This window comes from Anarrhichthys ocellatus, unplaced genomic scaffold (assembly GCF_004355925.1).
Source record: "Anarrhichthys ocellatus isolate YVR2014 unplaced genomic scaffold, GSC_Weel_1.0 scaffold6, whole genome shotgun sequence".
NCBI lineage: Eukaryota > Metazoa > Chordata > Actinopteri > Perciformes > Anarhichadidae > Anarrhichthys > Anarrhichthys ocellatus.
The window spans coordinates 11,530,903-11,552,609 of record NW_022280036.1 but is presented as its reverse complement, the minus strand read 5'-3'; the positions used below and the strand labels follow the sequence as shown (position 1 = coordinate 11,552,609).

The window sequence follows — 21,707 nt, the reverse complement described above, 5'->3', positions numbered from 1 at the left end:
GATTTCCAATTAAACTAGACCGGCCTTATGCTAAAAATCACTATGACCTTTATGACTGTGTGTGTTATTGTGCCTGAATGTAAACATCGACTACTTCAGCTCGTGTGTAAGAATGCATTGGGTTCCTTCTCTCCTGTTTCTTTCCCACCATTTCAATGAAATATAACAAAACTCTCCTCCTGGGGGCTTCTCCTGGAGTTCTTGGGGCAAAATATTACGTTAACGTTACTTCCTGAAATCTTTGGTGGGGCGGGATCCATGTCCCGTCTCTCCTCTCCTGTTTATACGGGTCCCCCCCCCCTCCAGGATCCTGACACGTGGCTGTTTTGGGGAGCCGTGGTGACCGACAGTTACTCCTGCAGCGAGCGGATCCCTGCCCTCCGCATCTGGGACTCTGGTGAAACTCAGCGGAGCCTGCCTTCCAGTCGGCCTGGATGGCAGGGACACACTGGTGCAAATCCTGCAGAAACTACAAGGTATTAAAACATTACATGTCGTTATTTGATTTTTTTTCGACCCCTAAAGTTAGCACTAACTTACTCAAAGTGGCGCTAGTGTTGGCCGTTTTCGTTTGTTTTGCCGTGATTTTGTGTGTGAGCTAACGTCTGTAGCAGACTGTGGGACGTTGCAAGGCTCTGCATGTTTACCAGCTAACGTTAGCTTGCTAACTTTTACGCACAGAGTTAGCTACCGTTAGTTCAGTGTGTCTTTTGTCAAACGCACGGGGTTTCAGTGGGACGTTACTTCGCCGCATTGTTAGTCAGTTTAGCACCGTGGCGCTTCAGTTGTCTGTGTATTTTGTATTTAACGTTAGTTGACGTTATCGTGTATTGTTTGTGAGTTAACTGATCCTCCATCTGTGCTGCGTACTGACAGGAAAATGATGAGCAGCAGATGCGTTCAAACACTTATTAATCCCCGATGTTACGTTATATCGCAACATTTACGGCAGAAGATGATTAACAGTTGCAGTGAGGTTAACGCTACTTAAACTTTTCACTGTAGCCCGACGGTACCCTTTTAAAGGAGCGTTGGCAGACGGCTGCCAACAGGAAGCACGCACTGGACTCTGGTACTTCTGGATTGTTCTTTCCCTGGCGCAACTTCACTTTTAACGCAATTTAAGCATGTGTCGGCAGCTGGCCATAGTAACAACAATTTACATCTGGTTGTAGTTAAAATATATATATATATATTTTTTTATTTTTATTTTTATTTGGGTCAACCAAAAATGCAAGCACGCCTATTCCAGCCTATCAATTGCGAGGATGTGCTGCTTTGTCTAATCGATGTGAAATAATGATGAGTTGCAGACTTAACTTCATGCTTATGTAAAATGTTCCTACGTGTTAGAGAAGGTGCAGGGGAGGCCTGTTTGTCTGAAAGTGTGCATCTCTTGCAGCATTACTGGTTGCAAGTGCTTTCTGGACCGTGGGACGGATGAAAGGTGGAAGCTGTGGGAAGCCCAGCTGGGCTGTAGCTGCTCTGTTTATCCCTGTTACCCTGCTGATGCTGACCTCCGGGGGGGCATCAGGCAGCCACAAGATGACACAAACTTCGATGGCACATGCAACAGCCTCTGCTGCAGGACCGGGCCCCAGCCTGACCGATTACCTCCAAGCAAACATCTTATACAGCGAACAGTTTCACGTGTGGCTCTTGTCCCTGGCGGGCTCTGTTGCTGTTGGCCTCAGTGGGATTTTACCCCTTATTGTCATTCCCATTGAAGCTGGAGCAGCCCTCAAAACAGAAGGTAAGAGATGGCCACATGTAGCCTCAACTTGCATGTGAATTACTCACAATACGATACTATCACACTATTATCCTTAGAGCAACATTGATAATGCACATAGAAAATTCTGTTAATGTATGGCAAGACATGTATCAATGATGCATCATGATATCTCTGTAAAAAGATGCCCTTTTAAGTTGGTTGTATAATTTTTTGAAAAGCAGGAATCAGTCAGTACATGTCAACATGAACACAAATGGTGCCATGTGAAGATCAAACAGCTATAAAATAACAAAAAGACTTCAGTGTTGAAAGCAGAAGAGTCCAGAGTTCAAATTTCTGCAGTAAAATAAATATTTCAGCCTCATTGACCTATTAAGTATATACGTAAGATGCCAGCTCTTTAGTGGCTCCGTAATAAATCTGCGCGCTCCACACCCTCTAAAGGGGGGAAAATAACCCCAGTGAGTTCAACAAGTGGTTCTGCTGGGTCTGAGTCAGCCAGTCCGAGACACAGCTGCACCTCCTTTGGCATTTGAACTTCCTGGAAAAATACTTAAGGCATGAGCTCCATTGCATATTTTTCTGCATAAACATGCCTTAAAGTATAGATGAGACTGAAGGCTGAAGGATTTCAATTTACAGGGAACTTTTACTTAATTTTCTTTTGTTCAGAAGCAAGAGCTGCGTGTTGTACTGAATGGCAACAATGTCAGACTGTCAGTTGAAAGGTCCCCCAGTTCCACACCAGAGAAAGATTGAATATAAATATACAGTGGAAAACAAATAATTAAAAAAAGTAATTAAAAGCAATTTGGATATGTTGTCAGGCAAGTGAACCCGCAAAGTGCGTCTCAATTCACCTGTTTTTATGTGAATTTTCAATTTGCGCATGAGAGAAACTGAGCGGAAACACTTCACCAACCAGACCAGGCAGGTCAGCCTGAGGCCTGCCGCCTCTTGATCAGCCCCACCCACAGGAACGTGGCATTCCAGATGTATTTTAGGCCGTGGGGTTTTCAAGTGCAGTCCTGACCGGAGGTTAGTCGTTACTGAGGAAACTCCTAAAGCAGAAAACAAGTTCTGTGGAGCACATAATCTCTGTGTATATTAGTAGCCTGAGCCAGAGCCACTGTTTTGTGGATTTGTGTGCATCATGTTTAACTTGTTAATTTTTTTTAAATTAATCGGTTGAAACGGTGCCATTTTATATAAAAAAAATCAAAGAGGAAGTAACCTTGGTGCTAAAAATAAAGACTATGTCACAAACTGTCCTAAAGTCAGTGACAAAACAGTGAATCACACATGAGATAAAATAGAAATATGTATGTTAATCGGGTAGATCAGTAATAAATACAGAATAAGGATGAGTTAAGTGTGTGATGGGACGGGTGCAAACAAAGCACAACACCGTAACCAAACCAGACGGTGGAGTGGAGGCCTGGGAGGAAGCAAAGATAAATAGGCTAAGGCCAAATTTCCTCGGGTGTAGGCAGATTCCTCATGTCCTTTCCCACTCTGCCCGTTGGCTCCTGAGCCAGGAAGCCAAACCAACCACACAAGCAACAGGCAGACAGAGGGATGTCACAATCACACAAAACCAATCTGCAGTTCTTAATTAAACACAGTATTCAGTAATTGCGACCCTTTTTCTCTTCTCTCCTTCCCTGTTTCCTCAGCTGTGGGCCAGAGGCTGAAGCAGCTCCTGAGCTTTGCTATTGGCGGTCTTCTTGGTGATGTATTCCTTCACCTCCTCCCTCAGGCATGGGAGCTCTCTCGCTCTTCAGGTGGGTCTCCTTTCCACTAATACCATCGCCACCTTTTGTATTTTAATTATTTTTCATTTCTCAGACCCCTCTTAAATACATGAGAATAAGATATTTATATTTGATTACTAGTTCACAAACGGCAAAGACTGGTGTAGTGTCAGTAAACCTTATTTGAGAGCAGTAATTCCTCAGATATCCTTTCATTTTAAAATATATTAATCATGCATTACCTTTCTTTCAAACGCAAATATGCCATTACATTTACTATGTTTATTAAATGCAACTCTTGGTTTAAGTTGTTGTTTGTAGCACTCACCCATGTTGTAGCTCGGTTTTCACTTATACATTTGCTCATTCAGTCTTGTTTGGATCTCTCTGCTTTCATCCTAGCTGGTAAACACAACCACTACATGACCCAGGGCTTGTGGGTAATCGCTGGCCTGTTGGCCTTCCTCGTCCTGGAGAAGATGTTCCCAGACCAAGGAAGCCACGAGGATCCCTCATCAAATTCAGACATGAATTCTAACTCTGCTGTAAGTGTTTCACCTGAAATATCTTCAGAAGAAATGTTAATACCAGCCTTCACATATTTTTGTTTTCATAAGTATGCTTGGTCTGCATATTTCTAACAGTGTTTTGGTGACTGTAGCATCAGATGACCTACTGTCCAACCAGCCTATCAAAGATCTCCTTGGACAGGGAAGAATTTAAAAGGAATAATTTGATTATAATAATTTTCTTGCGAGAGTTTGATGAGAAAATCAATACTTCTGTCACATCTCGTTGTCGTCGTGAGGATGCCAGGCAGCTGGAGACTCCGGGATGTTACTGCGCCCAGACAAGAAATAATCCAGCACATAAAACCACAAGCAGTTGTTTTTACACTAAGGTTTTTGTTCAGATTAAACAAATGAGAGATTGTCATTTTAATTACTGAGATTTAGATTTTGTTAAGCATGGACAAAGCCAGGCTAGCTGTTTCCCCCTGTTTCAAGTCTTTGTGCTAAGCTAACCAGACAGACATAGAGAGCGGCATCAATCTCTTTCATCTCAGTCTTGGCAAGAAAGCAAATATGCACGTTTCCCAAAATGTCAAGCTATTCCTTTAACATCCTCTTAGTATGAATAGTTATGAAATGGATCTTTATCAATGAGCAAACTAATCTTTTATATTATATTTATATGTTTATATTTATTATTTAATTAGTGTGTTAATTTGTGTCTTGATGAGCATCAAAGTTGTTTGGAAATTAATTTAAAATAGTGACTCTGCAAGATTGATGATTAACATTTTAACGCATGACTTCTTTGTTGACAGTGACTGGCCGGTTGCAGTATGTTTGTAAAGGCGGTCTCATCCTCCCTTTGTATTACCAGTGATGGGTCGGGGGATGGGGGGGGGGGGGGGATTGGACGATTGGAATGCACGGCTCAGCTCCTCCACTAGAGTCTATTTATAGTGCCGGGGTGAAGCAGCTGCTTTAGTCATTTCAGTGTCCACCGGAGAGCACTCAGCTTGTAGACAGAGGCAACAATAGAGTGTGACAGTGTGTGAGAGAGACAGAGGTGATACCTATTTTTCCTTTTACAACACTGTGGGTTTAGGCAAATCTTACCAAAATGTGCAAGGACTGTCACGAGCTGCACTTCTTTTTACTCCAATTGGGTCATTGTTTTTGATGGATGCATCATGTGGGTGGAGAGCTGCAATGTTTATTGTAAGAGATTCTATCACTTTCGCATTTTTAGCTCATTTTAAATGAGGTGTACTGCAGTGGTAATTTAGCTCCAATCTCAGCCCCTCCCAAAAAATCATCAGGCTTCATTACTTCCTCATGCTTCAATCATAGACATGGAGAAAACATTTCCTTGCCGCGACCAGAAGACAGCAGGCTATTTCCCTCTCACTTAATTTGACTATCAGTCTAAATGGCAACATAAGTGGTTTCTGAATGAGGGAACAAGGAAGTTGGCTGTTCTCGGAAAACGGAGGCTATAGCCTGAAATGTCTCTTCTCTTATATTCAAATTAGAAACATGTTGAGCAGTGTTGGAATTTATAGGTCATCTGTAATGTCTGAAAAAATAAGGCAAAAGTACAAATGACTGCTTATTCCTGCATATGTAGGAAGTTGGGGAAATAATTCAACATAACAGCTATTGAATTCAGGCGACCATTAACTTAACTGTTTTTGGTAAGAGTGGTGTGGTTTCCTTACGGGAAACGAGCCCTTCCAATGGCATTGTACTGGTGGTGGACAGTGATGGGTAATAGGAACAGAAAAACATGTTAAACTATTAAAATGTCTTTAAAAATAGAGGTTGGGGTTGTGGTTCACGTGGGGACATGTTTATTTTTTCCTTGATTTTCTTCCCTTTTTCTCCAGTCGCAGTCTACTTCAGCTTTCAGTGGAAAGGCATCGGCATCAGTCAGAAATGGGCACCATGCTGAGTCATGGAAATCCTCCAAGCAGCAGAGTCTGCAGGAAAGATCAGAGAAAATCAAGGTAATTCTGACAACCAAGACATTTCCCAGTTAACAAGACAGACAGAAAATGTATTTCTTTTTTTTTTTTAAAGAGACACCACTGGGGGTAAATGCTTGACATTGGTTGGTTATGCAAGAGATGTATTTCTTGCTTCTTCAAGCCTCCAAACTGATTCATGTAGTTCAGTTCATAACCAGCAACATAGTTGGCTCAATTAAACCAAAATCAGAAAGATAAACTGGCTATTTTAAATGTTACAGTGCATCCCTCTCTCAAGACTGAGGGTCTTTACCTTTAAACTGTGACCCCTGTATGTTCTCGGCCACGTCTCACAGTGTCAGCAAATCCTCTGCACTGCCTTATACATTGCATATTTGCACGTTTTTTTTATCTATACTATTTTAGCCTTTTTTTTTTTTTCCAATCCATATTTTTCCCATAAGTAGTTTAAGCACGCCACATTGCATCTCACCACATACATTACTTGTATGTGCAAATAAACCTTTGAATCCTTTACACTGAATTTGACTTGGTAAACATTCGCACCACTTTATTTAAAATAAACAAACAGCTTCAATCGGAAAAGAGGGTGGGTTACTAGTGACATCACACATTTAATTCTGATAAGCAATCCATCACCTTTTAGTTTGACTTCGGCGGTGTTTATCTCCAATCAAGCTCCGAGAGGGTTAGATAATACGAAAATAAACGGCAAACTTCCACTCAAGTAGCACATCTCGGTGAAGTTTTTTTTACCAATACATAATAAATCACCTCAATAGCCAATCAGGAAAGTGAGACTGATTTAACCACATTACCACTTCAGGATCACCAAAATGTTTTATTTATTTCCAATAAAACTTTTCTAAAAAGTTAACAAAAAACCTATTTAAACCGTTATTATTTTGATTGAGACTTCCAAAAAAGAAACGTATCATGAAGAAATGTCCTGAATAATCCTTTCACCCGTCCATTCCCTTTACTCATCCTCGTCAGGGTTGCAGAGGTTTGCAGCCTCTCCCAGCACACGTTGGTTGAGTGGCAGCGTACATCCTGCACAATTCAACAGTTTATTACAACAATAAAATTGCCCCAGAAATGGCCCATCACCAGCAGCTGCTCTTTGTTTCCTGAGAGGAACGGATCATTTGCTGCCGCACTTTAAAGGGGTCAGACTACAAAGCAGGGAGTAATTTTAGCTGACACCGAAAAACAACCAGGATTCTGTTACGAAAGAGAATGTTGTGACTGATGTATGATCAGATTCCTCTTGACCATACTCGTTGTGGTTTCGACTAATCGAGGGTAACATGAGTAACAGTGGCATTGTGTTTGTGTGTCACAGACCAGTGGATACCTAAACCTACTGGCCAACTGCATCGACAACTTCACCCATGGACTGGCTGTAGCAGGAAGTTTCCTGGTTAGCAAAAAAGTAAGAACTCACAACCTAAGAATCAATCATCTTAGAATGCTTGTATTTCTCATTCAAATGTGGTTCACACGAGAAAAAAGACATTTGTTGTCATCAGTGAGTGAGAGCACCCACATTGCTGTGCTTTATGTTGCTCGTAGGCTTTGTCTTTAGTAAAGATACAGTCTATAAATTGAGTTTGAGGCTTGTCATAATTCTTGGGAACAACACCTTCTTTGCGAGTACATTGTTCGGCAGCATAGGCTCGATGGCGGAGCAGCAGACCCGTCGTATCAGCAGCCCCGCCGTCTTAAAAGCGAACCCGCTCAGTGCACTTTCATTTCAACATTGATTTAAAACAAACTTTTCCAGTTTGCTACTTATTCTTGCTGCGTCATCTGACAGGCTTGTTCAAAAATGTGCACTTTAAAGTGCAGTAACATGTATTTGCGTTGCTTCAGTAGGTTAGTGTATATTTGGAGCTGTGGGAAGGAGAGCATCCAGCTGGAGAGACATAAGGCTAGCAGCATGAACTATGGATCAGTGTGCCAGAGAGGAAGTTCTCAAACATACACATACAAGACATCTCACCGGTGTTCTCTGTTTACTCCCTCGCACATTTATCACAGTATTTGCCATGATAAAAATACTGTATGAAAATGATCTGTATCAATGCAGCGTTGGTTAAATATGAAGATTCATTGTAAAATACTAATACATTTCTTACTTACTATAATTAAGTCTTTGACTATTATCTCCTAAACATTTTTAACCTTTTCAAAATTAAATTTTCAAGCAAAGGATGATACAGAAAAAAAGTCAGTAAGCTATATTATATTGCCAAATGGATTTTTTCGGCTATATTTTCTACTCTTCTAACTGTAACTGGTTTGAGCTTTGAGTTCACTGACATGTAGATATCCAATAGCGTCTCATCTACATGTCGTGTGTGTGTGTGTAAGTACGCTCTGTACACACTTGATAGGTCTCATCATGCTCTTCATGAAGGATTATAAACACTTTTAAAGACCTTAAGCTGTCGCAGCTTCACAGCTCTTTAGGCTGCTCAGAGTTTGTACTTTGTCTCTTACATTTTCCCTCTTTACACTATGCACTGCCAGCTTAACATATAGAGCTTATCACTTCACTCAGGTGCTGTCAAGGATGCATTTGTCATATATTTTCCCTCTGTTACTACTGAGCACATTTCTTTACTACGTAAGACAAAGCAGTGTAAATGAAACTTCTCTTGCAGGTTGGGTTCCTCACCACCTTTGCTATCCTGCTCCATGAAATCCCCCACGAGGTGAGATACAGAGTCCTGGGTTAAATTGTTTATATGATTTCTAAATATAAAGACTTGAGGTTCACTTGACGGTTTCATGTTTACATAGCAGAAAGTATCAGACTGCTAGAGTGCTTGTAAACACGCTAAATGTTTAACCATTCCTCTGCTGGGGGAAATGTCCCCGTCTGCAGGTGGGAGACTTTGCCATTCTTCTGAGGGCCGGGTTTGACCGGTGGAGTGCCGCCCGCATGCAGCTGTCCACGGCGCTGGTCGGTGTGTTGGGAGCTTGCTTCGCTCTGTGCGCTCAGTCACCAAAAGGCACAGGTAAGATTCTCGGCATACATACAATCAAACCATTTCACAGTTGCCAGAATGATGCATAAGTCTTTCCTATTGATTCTAGAAAATGCCACTGCTTGGATATTGCCTTTCACCTCAGGAGGCTTCCTCTACATAGCCTTGGTGAATGTGGTGCCTGATCTGCTAGAGGAGTCCAGTTTAAGGTATGCACATTTGTGCGTGTTCACATTACAAACACAATGGGGAGCCACTTATTAAAACATGGCTCCGTAGTGCTACTAGTGGCCAAAAACTCCACAGGGTACCTTTTAACCTGTTCTGTATTGTTGGAGTTGAGACAGTGGATGTAAGAATATTGTCTACCAACTGAACTTTTGAACTATATGTCCTTGATTCTGTTTGAATCTGTGCCCTTTTTTTTTTTTTTTTTTACCAGGCAGTCTCTACTGCAGATCCTGCTCATTTTCTGTGGCGTGGCTGTCATGGCTGTGCTCTCTGCCATTGTTAATTGAACATGGAGGAAACCCGTCTCTCGCCTTAACCAAACACTAAAACTCTGCATTCTCCACCAACCCCTTTTTAATCCGGTACCTCTCATTCCTGGAAACATGTTACACTAAAACAAATGTCTGACAGAAGAACGTCACTTTATGGATGGAAGACCTTCTTGATCTGCAGACAAGACATTTGTGCAGACACTTTAAAAATGTACCAAACTAAAACATCACTGGAACTAAGAGGGTTTGTATAGATCTCTGTTACCAAATTGTCTTATATCGTTGATCAGACAATCATGTTGTTTTACACAGGTACACCTGACGTACCAGCTCAACAGAGCAGGTATTATTATTGGACTCTACGAGGGCGTCCTTTTTTTAAAATGTATTAAACACTAAATTGTTTAAACATTGTATATATTGATATTTTTCTGATGTAGCTGCTGTATATTTATTAAAAATTAGACAAGCAACCTATAGTTTTATTAGATGTGCACTACCGCCAAGCAATCTTTTTGCCTTGTTAAGATATAAGTGCCAAGAAGTCGGGATGGTCTGTTACACCAAAGTACAGTTTCTTTATGTTTTGTATCTTCTTCACACAGTCCAGTCTGCACCTTTTGATCTCTGCTTGACAAATAATAATTGCAATAAAGTTGAAATGAATTGATGAAAAAGATTGGTACTGTTTGTTAATAATCAGCTTTATACTGTTGCCAAGAATTCAGTGAGACGAGGGACAAATAACTATTAGAAACATCACCATGCAGGATTTTTCATAGCATTAAGTTTCCATCCCTGGAAAAAAAACATGTAAATTTCATATAAAGAAAAACTGCTGTTTATGAACTTTACAACAAAAAGACCACACATACTAGCAGACAATTAGTATGAAGAACTGTAACACGGGTGTGATAATGATCTCAGTGGGATTAGGATATCTTGATATTGATTGGTGGAGCTGTGTCAAGGTGCTGAGGCAGCCCAGTGTGTTGTGACCTCACTGCACAAAAACCTGTCCACCATGAGCATATTTTTACTGCAGAGATCCTATGCCTAAAATGTCATATGGGAGTCGGGGGATGGGGGGGGGGTATTGATTGTGTGTTCACACTTGTCCAATTTCAACACAGTCTGTTTGGCAAGCTTCTGTTGCCATAACGACTCCACCACGGGTTGCCTTCCTTAGTCATCAGCCTGTGAGCGGCCTATTGTCTGTTGGAGCCTTCCTCAGTCACCGCACAGAAGGACAAACAACCACTATGTACACTGTAGTGCAAACACATGAGTGACAAATATTTCATTGATTCTCAGCTGTGTTCCATTAACTTCATTGTTAAGGTCTGAATTAGACGATCTGGGCTTGTTGATGACAAATATAACCATCTGCTCACAAAATCCATTACCGTCAGCCTTTTGATTTAATGCCTGTGCTGAGGTCAATATGTCATACACCAAAATTGTGAACGTCTCCAACACAACCCAGACTTTATGAGCTGTACACACGTGAAAACAATTATCAGTGTAATGTGGTCCTATACTATCAAATGGTCTATCATTTACAGTGGCTGAGTCTCATTTAAGTGCAAGATCAGAAATAAGGAATTAAAGGTTTGAGTATGTGAAAGAGTGGGCTCAGTGTAGACATTTAATTCAATTCACATTGATTATAATCAAGTACAGTATTATAGGCAACAAAAGAAGAAAATTACTGTTTAACAATTATGTATTTAATGATCCTTTCTAGGAAAACAATCTATATCCAGGAACTTATCTCAGACCGCCTTGCTAGATCATGTTTTGGTTGATAATAGGTCTTTGAATGCTTGGCTCCACACTATAATGAACTGCAACAGGATCTCAAACTGGACCACTAAATATCTTCAGCCAAAGATTTAATTGACTCCAATACTGACTAGATCTGCAACAGATCTGGGCAACACAGCTCTTAAAGCTATCGAGGCCTTTACTCCTCACTGTTTTATTTATTGCTGGTTTGATGTCTTTCTTTTATGTTTGCCATCCTCTTCTTTCAGTGATAGTCTGTTTGTCTCAATGTTTGTTTTGTGCCCATGTACACAACATCCTCATGCAAAAAGAGTGCATTGCTCTCATTGGACCAACCTAAAGGTAGCTTGAATTACCAATTCCTAGCGGTGGGAACCAGAGGTTACTCTGTTTAAGTAAGTCTATATGCTGACCTGTCTCTTAGAAGGGTAAAGTACCTGTTTGCATGAAATGTATTCATTTTCGAAAATTATATTTAATTTTTAAACGCATCTAAACGCAGACCCGGCACTAATCTCATTTCCATTAAGTTAATTGGCTGAGTCATACATCCACAATAAAGTAAACACTATGGTTGAGTCACCAATTATATTGCAACTAATGATTTAAAGAAACCACTGCTGTTATTATTTCTAGACAGAAAAATAAAGGATTCCACAGCACCTGTGTTTTACATGTTTACCCCAAAAAATAAATAAATTCAGCCATTCAAGCATCACAAATGACCACTCCCCCGTAGCAGAGCAGCACTTTTCCTGTCCACCCCATCCCGCGACAACCTGGAGGAGAGCGAGCGCAACTACATCACTGCCCCTGCCTCCTCCTCACAGCGTTGGTCGCCATCCATCCCCTCTCCTCTCCTCTCCTCCTGTACCATAACAGATGGTGGGAACAACATTGCATCCACCGGGTACCACAATAGACCGCAGCATCCAGTCCAGACAACGCTGGCCTTGCACCATTATGCTCCTAGTGCAGGACTGCGTGAGGCTGTGAGTGCCGTCGTGATTCATTTCACGCGGTACCACCACCACCACCACGGCCACGGAGGAACCTTCCTGCGACTGTTTGGGCTCTCCACCGAGCGGGGAAGATGGCCGCTATGAAAATATTAACAGGCACAGGGCTCTTCTTGGCTTTCTGTGCGCTCGGGCTGCTCGCCATGGCGATCTGCACCGATTATTGGTACGAGACCGACGCGAGGAGACATCGGGAGAGGTGTAAAAACTATGCCAACAAGCGAAACGACCCGGGCTACATCTACATTTCAAACCACAACCTCCCCCTCCAGATGCCTCCAAAGAGCCTGGAGAGGAAAGGTAACGGCCCAGATGCTGGAGCTCTCATCCGGGGGAAGCGGCACTTCATGGCCGCTGCGTCTCCCATGGAGTCTCATTGCAGCCGGCAGTTTAACTCCACCATCTCCGGGCTTTGGAGGAAGTGTCACCGGGAGGGATTCGACATGGAGACCGAAGACCTTATTTACAAAGGTAAACACGAGCAGTCTGGCTTTTCTTGTGTGCACCAGGCCGTGATGCTGAGCGATGAGCTCACACCTAGCCTGACACAAACAGGATGGCACAGAGGCCCACACTCTCCTCACACAGTAGCGGGTCTCTGCGTGTTAAATTTGTTATGAAACTAGATTAGGATGTTTTTTTAGGAGTTTATGTCTCTTTTCTTTATTTGCGAATTTCGCTGTCCATGGTGCTGAGAGAACCCCCTTTAGCTGAGTCTCTCTCCCAGATAATGGCTGCACCTCTATTTTCTGAACCCGTTTTGCATATAAGAGACTACACAGCATCCCATGAAGGTTACTGTCATAATAATGTGATTTCTTACTGCAAAGGAAGCTGAATCATTGTTCAATTTGGTTTGAATTTTAGATCACAGCGGAGAAGACATAATACCCAGTCTTCCTCATTGAGCAACAATCAGAAGCCATATTTCAGGCCTCACTCATTTAGATCTTAAAACTGACACAAAGACACACTCTGTGTAGAAAACATGGGTGTCCATCAGAAGTTGATGCAAAGTAGACAGTAGAAACAGCCCAGGGCTTTGTTTTTCTCTTTCAAGCATTGTCTCTGGATATTTTCAACTACTTCATGTTTTTTCATAATCCATAGATGTCTGAGCCAGCACCATTATCTACCTAAAGATAATGAATAAGGGCACTTTGGAATAAAATAATCTACAGTATACAGTTAATGTGTATACAATCTATTTATATCCACACATATAGTAAACATAATGACAACCCAGGTATGTTTTTGTTTAATTGACTGAACCTGTTAGTCCTGGGGTAGCCATGGTATGAATATGTTAATCCAATACCTCTGTAGAACATACCTTTTTGAGGCTTGTTGTCTAACTCTTTTCATTGACATTGTCTCAGGAAGGTCTTTATTTAGTTGTTTTAAATTAATTGTACATGTGTGTGCATGAAATTATGGCCACACCTTGTACTGTATATGTTGATAAACTATTCAAAAATGACTGTGGTCACATGACTACAGTGTCTTAATTACTATTAGTGCTAGTAGCTCTAGACAGAAATACTGCATGTAACCTAATGTAAGTGAAAACATGATATTAATCCGTTTACTTAATCTTATCTGATTTTTACGACCATATTCATTCCTTTTCAATAATCATGTTCAGGCCCAATATAGGTGTTGATATATTGAGCAATTTGAAGTCATTAATTCTGCTTTCACAGATTATTTATAAAGGCTAATGACTAATGAATGATACATTTACACATTGTATGAGACAGTCCATATGTCAAAGCGATAACATTTAAAACAAACATAAATACTTAATGGAACCACACTCATCCTTTTGAAAGCATGACGACCAAGTTTCAACACACAGAAATGATCCGGTGTCAGCAGCATCCTTTAAATTATGTCTTATGAACAATAAATGCACAAACTTCAAGTGATGCAATTTGTTCAGAAATTGTGTTCTCATGCACAGGTATGGAGGTTTCTGATGTTTGTCTAATCATGATTACAGTCTTTATGATCACAGTTATGACAGGAAAATGGATTCTGCTGTTGTCGACTCATACTGTATATGCACTGATAAAGTGTTAAATTAACACCACATGGTCCAGATCTATACAGCAAACTTTCCCTAAGTGTAAAGTCTCAGTGATTGTGGATCTTTGTGTGGCATTTTATTAGGCCTTTCACACCCCCACAGGTGTTTTCACTTATTTTGGCAGATTAGACCGCAGGTTAAAGGTGATGTGATGGGAATTGAATTATGTCACCAAGCTCAATGTACCAATAAGACTTATAAGGTTCATTTTGTCCCGCCCCAATAGGAACAACAAAGCTAACAGGAGAGTCACGGAGATGTCAATCAAGTGCAGTCTGTAGATTCCCGCCCTCTCCTGAGAAGACGTCTAACTAGGCAAAATAGCTCAAATCAGATCTACCACAGGTGTACAAAGCATTAAAAAATGTGCCAGGTAGCCACCATTGTGTCTGTTATTGTCATTGGAAAACAGTTTCTTTTGAATTGTGAAAGATGAGAACATGCAGTATTGAAACCACATTCAAAGCAGCTGGGTATGTCTTATAGATGATGATGTCATGTCATCAGTAAATGTGTTATGCATACAGTAGTTTCCATTTCAAAACGTCCGTTTCAAGCTATAGACGTACAAGAAAGTATCTGAAATGCCTTAAGTAGGCAGCAGGCTGCACTTTGGTATCACATGATGACTTTTTTATATGTAGCACATCAATTTGTCTAAAAAACATGAAATATTTGGCCTAAAAGCTGCACTGATAATATGAACTTCTTTCTTAATTAAATAGTAGCCTTGGGTTTCCTGAACATAGAACATTCAGATCAAAGTCTGGAAGCTCATTACTCCAACTATCGAAAGGAAAGACTAAAAATCAAAGATGAATAAAAGTGTGATAAAAGTTATGGGAATTTTAGATTGTATTATCGAGCCATGGACCCTTTTAACAGCAGGTATGTTGACTTACCAAAGCAGGAAAAGCACAGGTGGAATTAATAAAACTGATGACTATACTGAGATGTGCCTTGCTAGGACACTTAATGAAATGGAGCCATCGTTAATATGATTATTTACACCTGTGCTTTTCCTGCTTTGACAAGCCAAAACGTCTGCTGTGAAAAGGGTCTATTGAGCTCCCAATACAAAAAGAAAGATGTCTGCCATAGTTCTAACTTGAGAGATATGCAAAGTACTTTAGAAATATCACAGTCCCTCTCTAAAATGGGAAACTAAAGTGACGATTTGCAGGGAAATTGAAATATAAAGCTGTTGTGTCGCTTGCCATATGGAGTAGGAGCTGGACTACAAAAGTCTTTAAATTCTGAATGTATCGGACTCTGAATGCCTATTTTGAATGCGGTTTACTGCACTGACTATCAAGTCATTATGAAGAGATTCACTTTAAATGAGAACAATTAAGCTTCTTTATGGCGCCTTCGGTAGAATAATCCATATTGCACATTGTTTCCTAATCCTCCCTTAATCACAACGTAGGAGTGGTTGGGAACACGAGGTTAATAAGGCCAGCTCAGTAAATTGAAACTCAGTGAGGGTGTCAAATAAATAGGAAGCTTTTCCACCATGTGTTTATCATATTTCATAATCCCACATGTTGGGCAAAGGTTCAGAATGAGATTTTTACTTAATTTTCTTTTTGTGACTTCGCTCTACTTGTATGTAAGATATTTGTGCTCGAGTTGTTATTGTCTCCATCGTTTTCTTTTTCTGCCAGGAATAATTCAAAGATGTACCGCAGTCAAGTACCACTACTCTTCATCCATCCTACCACGAAATTTACCCATCAACATCACAAAGACCATACGACAGGACGAGTGGCATGCACTCCGTAAGTATCAACGTGTTAGTCTGTCTTTATGGAATTGGTTGGACTAGTTAGTTTAGTCACTGATTAATAATAATAATACATTTGTACCTGTTCTTTGCAGTGTTTGTGTGTGTTTCTGCTTCATGGTTCTACTGTATTCAACTAACAGACTCATTTAGTAATACAATACAAAAAACTAAAACAGTAAAGGTTGAGAAAGTCCCTGACTGGCCCTCTTGATATAGGTCATTTAAAAATGTTATCCTCTAGACAGGGTTAATTTTCAGTGGTTTGGTTGACTCAGTTCTCTAAGGAAATTTGGTGTTCCTCAAGGAAATCTTAAGATTGAATTAAAACAGTTTTTGTCTTGTTTTTATCATTTCAAAGACATTTATGAAATATAGTCTTTTTTTTTTAACAGCCAAACTAATTATTAACTGAATTAATGCAATTTTCTCCTATTGCTGTCATCCTCGCTCCTGAATATATCACTGACCTCATAAGCGCTTCTCTCTCACGTCTAGACTCATGACCAGAGGTTATCAGGTCATCACTATTAGGAAGCCATTAGCTTTCGAGTGGCTTATCTGAGGACATTAGGTCTGACAGATCAATATATTCTTGAACATCTCCCCTTAAAACATGTGGATAGGCTTTTATTTCTTACTTTAAATCCTCGTTCAAAGAGAGAGAGAGTGAAGGAGTTGTTTGACCTTGGATTGCATCAGTATTATTTTCAGTTTTGAAACCCTTTCGTCAGTTTTGTTTTCAGTATTGTTGTGAATCTGCTTTGATATGTTATGTTATGTTATAAACATGCTACACCAAAGCATTAGTTACGATATCTTTCTTTTATAAAATAATATTAGTGCCTATCAACAACACATTTTAATGTGTTGTTGATAGAGTGATAAAGACTTCACCATCCGCTCTGTAGTTGGAGAGCAACAGATTCACCACAACGCAACATTAGTAATTACCAGTTTACACAATAACAGCTTTTAGTTTCACTGTTGAGTTTTAGTGGTGATGTTTTCACCTCTTCCTGCAGATCTAAGAAGAATGACGGCTGGCTTTGTGGGCATGGCCGTGTCCATCATTCTCTTTGGCTGGATCATTGGAGTGCTGGGATGCTGCCAGCAGCATGACCTCATGCAATATGTAGCTGGGCTACTCTTTCTCATGGGAGGTACTGTGAGAGCACATATGCCCACGTCCACACACAAACATGCAGCCAAAATCCAATTTCATTCAATTTGTGTATTTATTTGGTGACAGCTGATAGCATCTTTGGGTTATCATGATAGAGTAGATCAATATCCGGCAGTAACATGATTCCTGTCCTGCAGTAAGATGCACAGTACATGTAGGAATTCAATCATCAAGCTGGAACCATTTTAAATCACTGCTTGTCTCCTCTGCTCAAACAGGAACATGCTGCATCATCTCCTTGTGCACATGTGTGGCAGGAATCAACTTTGAGTTGTCCCGCTACCCCCGCTACATGTACGGCCTCCCCGAGGACATTAGCCATGGCTATGGCTGGTCCATGTTCTGTGCCTGGGGGGGCCTCGGTCTCACGCTGTTGGCTGGCTTCCTCTGCACCTTGGCCCCCTCCCTGAGCACGCCCACTCGCACAACGACCCACAAGCCGAGGCAGGAGAATGGAACCGTGTGACAGAGGCGTTGTGAAGCGACTGACCCACCGAACGCACAAACCGCACCCTTCCAACCTTGATGTTTAACTCTGAAACAGTTTTTTGTCTGATCACCATCTCACACCACCCTCGACATGGCCATCTCCCCACAGTGTTCAGTGTGCCTGAGTTGTGACAGAAGGAGCAAAGTGATGACAAACTTCACACACCTAATCTCGAAAAAATCCCAGAGGGACCTCCAGGAACACCAAGACTAACACCTACAGTAACGTATGTCCGAGGCATCGCTCTCTTAGCACAAATAAGACATTTTTTTGGTTCAGATGTTTGACATGTTGACTTTTTAGCGATCTAAAGGTGACTGTTTTCTCTGAAGATAATTTGTCTTAAAATGGTGCTCTCTTAAATGCATAAAGCCACACACACACTCCCACGCAACAAATACACACACACACACACACACACACACACACACACACACACCAGAACATGTTTTTCCACACATACTCCGGATGAATCATGGGAAAAATCCGTCAAAAGAAAAAAAAAAAAAAAACACACACACAAACATCAGGCCAGAGCATCTTGTCAGCATTCCTCTTTCAGTCGAGTGATGTGAGCTGTGTTATTGTTCGTAATGAAAAAAACAAAATGAAAAAAACTGCCGTTGACTGCCCGTTGCTTATCTTTAGTGTAGCACACTAACTGATATCAAACATGAGACCCAGGGGTAACGTCAAAATGATCCAGTGGCGTGGTCAGTATGATAAAACACACTTAAGTGAATCTGCATTGAAAAGAAAATCGTTTGATGCTTCTTTAAAGATTCTATATGTAAAAATGCATCTCTGTAGATCCAGATCATTGTTTGTGTAAATTAGATTTTGAACAAGAGTGTTTGTTTTCTGTTTGTTTAGAGGAGATGATGGCTGACAGTAAGGAGGGGATTAGGAGTTACAGGGTGGTGCTGGGAGCATGAATCCATTATTGGGTTCAGCAACGTAAAGGTATTTTGTGGATGTGACTCGGTTGTTTGCTGACAAGAGCAAAAACATGAAACCAAACTGTGGAGGGAGTATTTGATTGCTCCATTGTTTACCTTCAATATTGGTCAGGCTTTTTGTGTAATACAAGGGAAAAAAATGCAACTTCAGTGATACATACAAAAGCACAAGCTGCGGTCCAAATCATCATCTGCACAAAGTACAGTAACATAGTAACATCACATATTGGTGGAGGGCCAAAGTGTCATCAGGTCTTGACTAAAGTCTGACTGAGTAACGACTGAGACAATGAGACAAGCAGAATATGGAGAATCATATATGTGATGAACATTATTGTTCCCACAATGCAATGCGCACTGGAAATGGAGGAACTGTTTTTTTTTTTAACACATGGATGTAATAAATACATAAAACATGTTTGATTTTAACTTTAAGATTGATGGAGGCATTCCAAATTTCCAGTTTTAATAATGCATTTCTTGAGCAGTAAAATACATATTCATTGTGTACTAACTTACATTACGGTACAATTTATACTATGTAGTATGCATACTCTTCTGAATTAATGGTTGGATTAGAAATACCTCCAAATCTGGTGGCGAAAAAAAGCACAAATAGTAATTTAGAAAGGACTGCAGTGATGTTAAAAACTATTCCAAATTTACACTGTATACTAATTTTGTGTTTTAATTGAGGTGCACACATTGAAAATGACAAAATGAAGTATACTTAAAATCACAAGTATCCATACTAATACGAATACTGTCTTTAAGTGTTGTGTTGATGATTTAAAAAAATCAAAATACAAAGTGAAAATAGTCATTTTTAATTAAAATTGGGAATGCCATTTCAAATTAACAGTTGAGCTTAGTGTATGTGGTGCACACTTTGAATTGTGTGTCATTAGTACAAATCAGTCAAATGTGCCACTTTTTGTGTACTAACTTACAAAATTGTGCACTTAATAGTATGTAGTTTGGGATGGTGCCATGTGAAAGGTTTTGAAAAAGGAGTGTAGCAGGCAGGACTACAGTTTATTCAGTGGAAAAGGTATAAACAATTCTCTCTGTGACACTTGTGGGTGATAATAACTCACAGCAGCCAGTTTTCTCTTACTGTATTTTTCCCCCATAGTCATTAGAAATCATTTATTTTGAAATGTTCAAGCTCACTTCATAAAACAAGAATATTACAGCCATGTGTGATGACTTTTTTTATAAATTGCTGGAGATGAGTCATGAGATATACTATCAGCTATGTCAATTAACTTTCTTAGAAAAAAAAAAAAAGGTGTTATAATGTGTGTTGACGACACTGTGTGTGATGTTCAGTCCTTTCACCATCACCATTTACCTCCTCATGAGGCTACCACTTTTCAGAAGTCGAGGAAATTGACTGAGGCATGATTGAAAACTGTATCTTCAGTGTCTTGTTGAATCTTTGCACTTTGCTGGGTCTCATAAAAGTCTGTGAACCTGAAGCCTGAGCAGGTGGAGTTATACATTATATGTTTGCGAGGTCACATACGGGAGCAAAAGATGACCAGAGCATGTAATAAGCACCCAGTTGTGTCTTTTACAAACAGTTTGGGTTTATACCATGTTGTGTAGGGTCAGTCGGTCTAGGCTCTTATTGTGAAAATATTTATGCCAGAAACAAGGACATACCATAAATATGAAAATATTTATATCTATGGTCATTACACTAACAACTGAGTCAGTAAATTCCCTGACGTCCTCACAGAATGCAATGCTGTTTGGTGTTTTGGTTTTATAAAGTTTTAAGTTCACACCCAAACTACTGTGCAGTAATATAAGTAATTACTGTAAGCAGTAAACTGTAATGTATAAGTACATGGTGCAAGTATAATGTGTTGTTAGGACTGAAGCACAATTGCACACAAAGTTTGTGTATTATAGTTGGAAATCTGACTTTTCCAGTACTGATGTGCCACCACTGCACATGTGCAGGACTTTGTCAAAAAGTATTACAAGCAAACATTTTAAAGCACATATTTACGCCCCGTATCTCAAATAGTACCTTTTAAAAGTAACACCAACAAAATAACAATGTCCGTATTTCAAAACAAAGATTTTGTCTTTCATTGGATTGCGTTTTAACACAGAAGAACAGTAGCACACAGTAGCAAGATTGACAAAACATTAAGAATGATGTGCTTCAGAGAACAAATGGGGTCAACACAGTATAACAATGTATTTGAAATTGTTGTAAAATCCCTCTCAAGTGGCAACTTCCTGTGTTTCATGAGGAACTTAGAGATATACTCTGTGCAATGAGAGATGCTCTGTGAAAACGCCACCGTTTAGCGTGGCACTTGTTTCAGTAGCACAGCTATTATTTTCTACAAGTCATTTATACTGGTTCAATCCACTGCAAATGTTATGTGGGGACTAAAGAGACATTACAGTCTTGCATGATCTCATTACGGTTAGTTTCTTTCAATATATTAAAACTTGTGTCCATTTTTAATTGATTTATTTTACTGAAATAAAACATGTAATTACTAAAGTGTTGTGCCGTTCTGTGTTTGGATTTTGCAGTTTTGCTCTCCATATTTACACACTTGTCTGTGAATCGTTCCCATTAATGTTCCTTTTTTAGAGCACATTTATCTTGACGAGATGTGACTCCAAATCTTGCTGATGAGGCAGCAATGTGTTTTGTACTATCTGTGGGCATGAGGTAGTTTATGGAACTGAAAGCATATTTCCAGTCCAACTAAGAAATGAATGTCCTGGAGAGGCAACAGGATCATAACAGCAGACAGAACCCTCCTCCAGATAAGCATGGAGGCAAAGCTTGGCCTTTTGTCGCTGAGGACATGGTGCCATCTAGAGGGAGGACTAGATGTTTTGTGTCCTTGCCTCTTAAAGGCTGAGC

General features: G+C 40.2%; 2 protein-coding genes across 2 annotated transcripts; both read left to right on the top strand.

Moving 5' to 3' along the window:
• The first annotated feature begins 315 nt into the window (after positions 1-315).
• slc39a13 (solute carrier family 39 member 13) lies at positions 316-10,165 on the top strand. The gene is made up of 10 exons (XM_031846772.1): positions 316-476; positions 1,403-1,753; positions 3,412-3,519; positions 3,892-4,034; positions 5,888-6,007; positions 7,335-7,424; positions 8,659-8,709; positions 8,883-9,015; positions 9,095-9,194; positions 9,428-10,165. Exons 2-10 carry the CDS (start codon positions 1,441-1,443, stop codon positions 9,501-9,503), a joined length of 1,134 nt encoding a protein of 377 aa, XP_031702632.1. The 5' UTR covers positions 316-476; positions 1,403-1,440; the 3' UTR covers positions 9,504-10,165.
• Positions 10,166-12,067: 1,902 nt separating this feature from the next.
• Positions 12,068-21,335, top strand: tmem276b (transmembrane protein 276b). The gene is made up of 4 exons (XM_031846758.1): positions 12,068-12,766; positions 16,052-16,165; positions 17,196-17,333; positions 17,575-21,335. Exons 1-4 carry the CDS (start codon positions 12,370-12,372, stop codon positions 17,820-17,822), a joined length of 897 nt encoding a protein of 298 aa, XP_031702618.1. The 5' UTR covers positions 12,068-12,369; the 3' UTR covers positions 17,823-21,335.
• Positions 21,336-21,707: the final 372 nt, after the last annotated feature.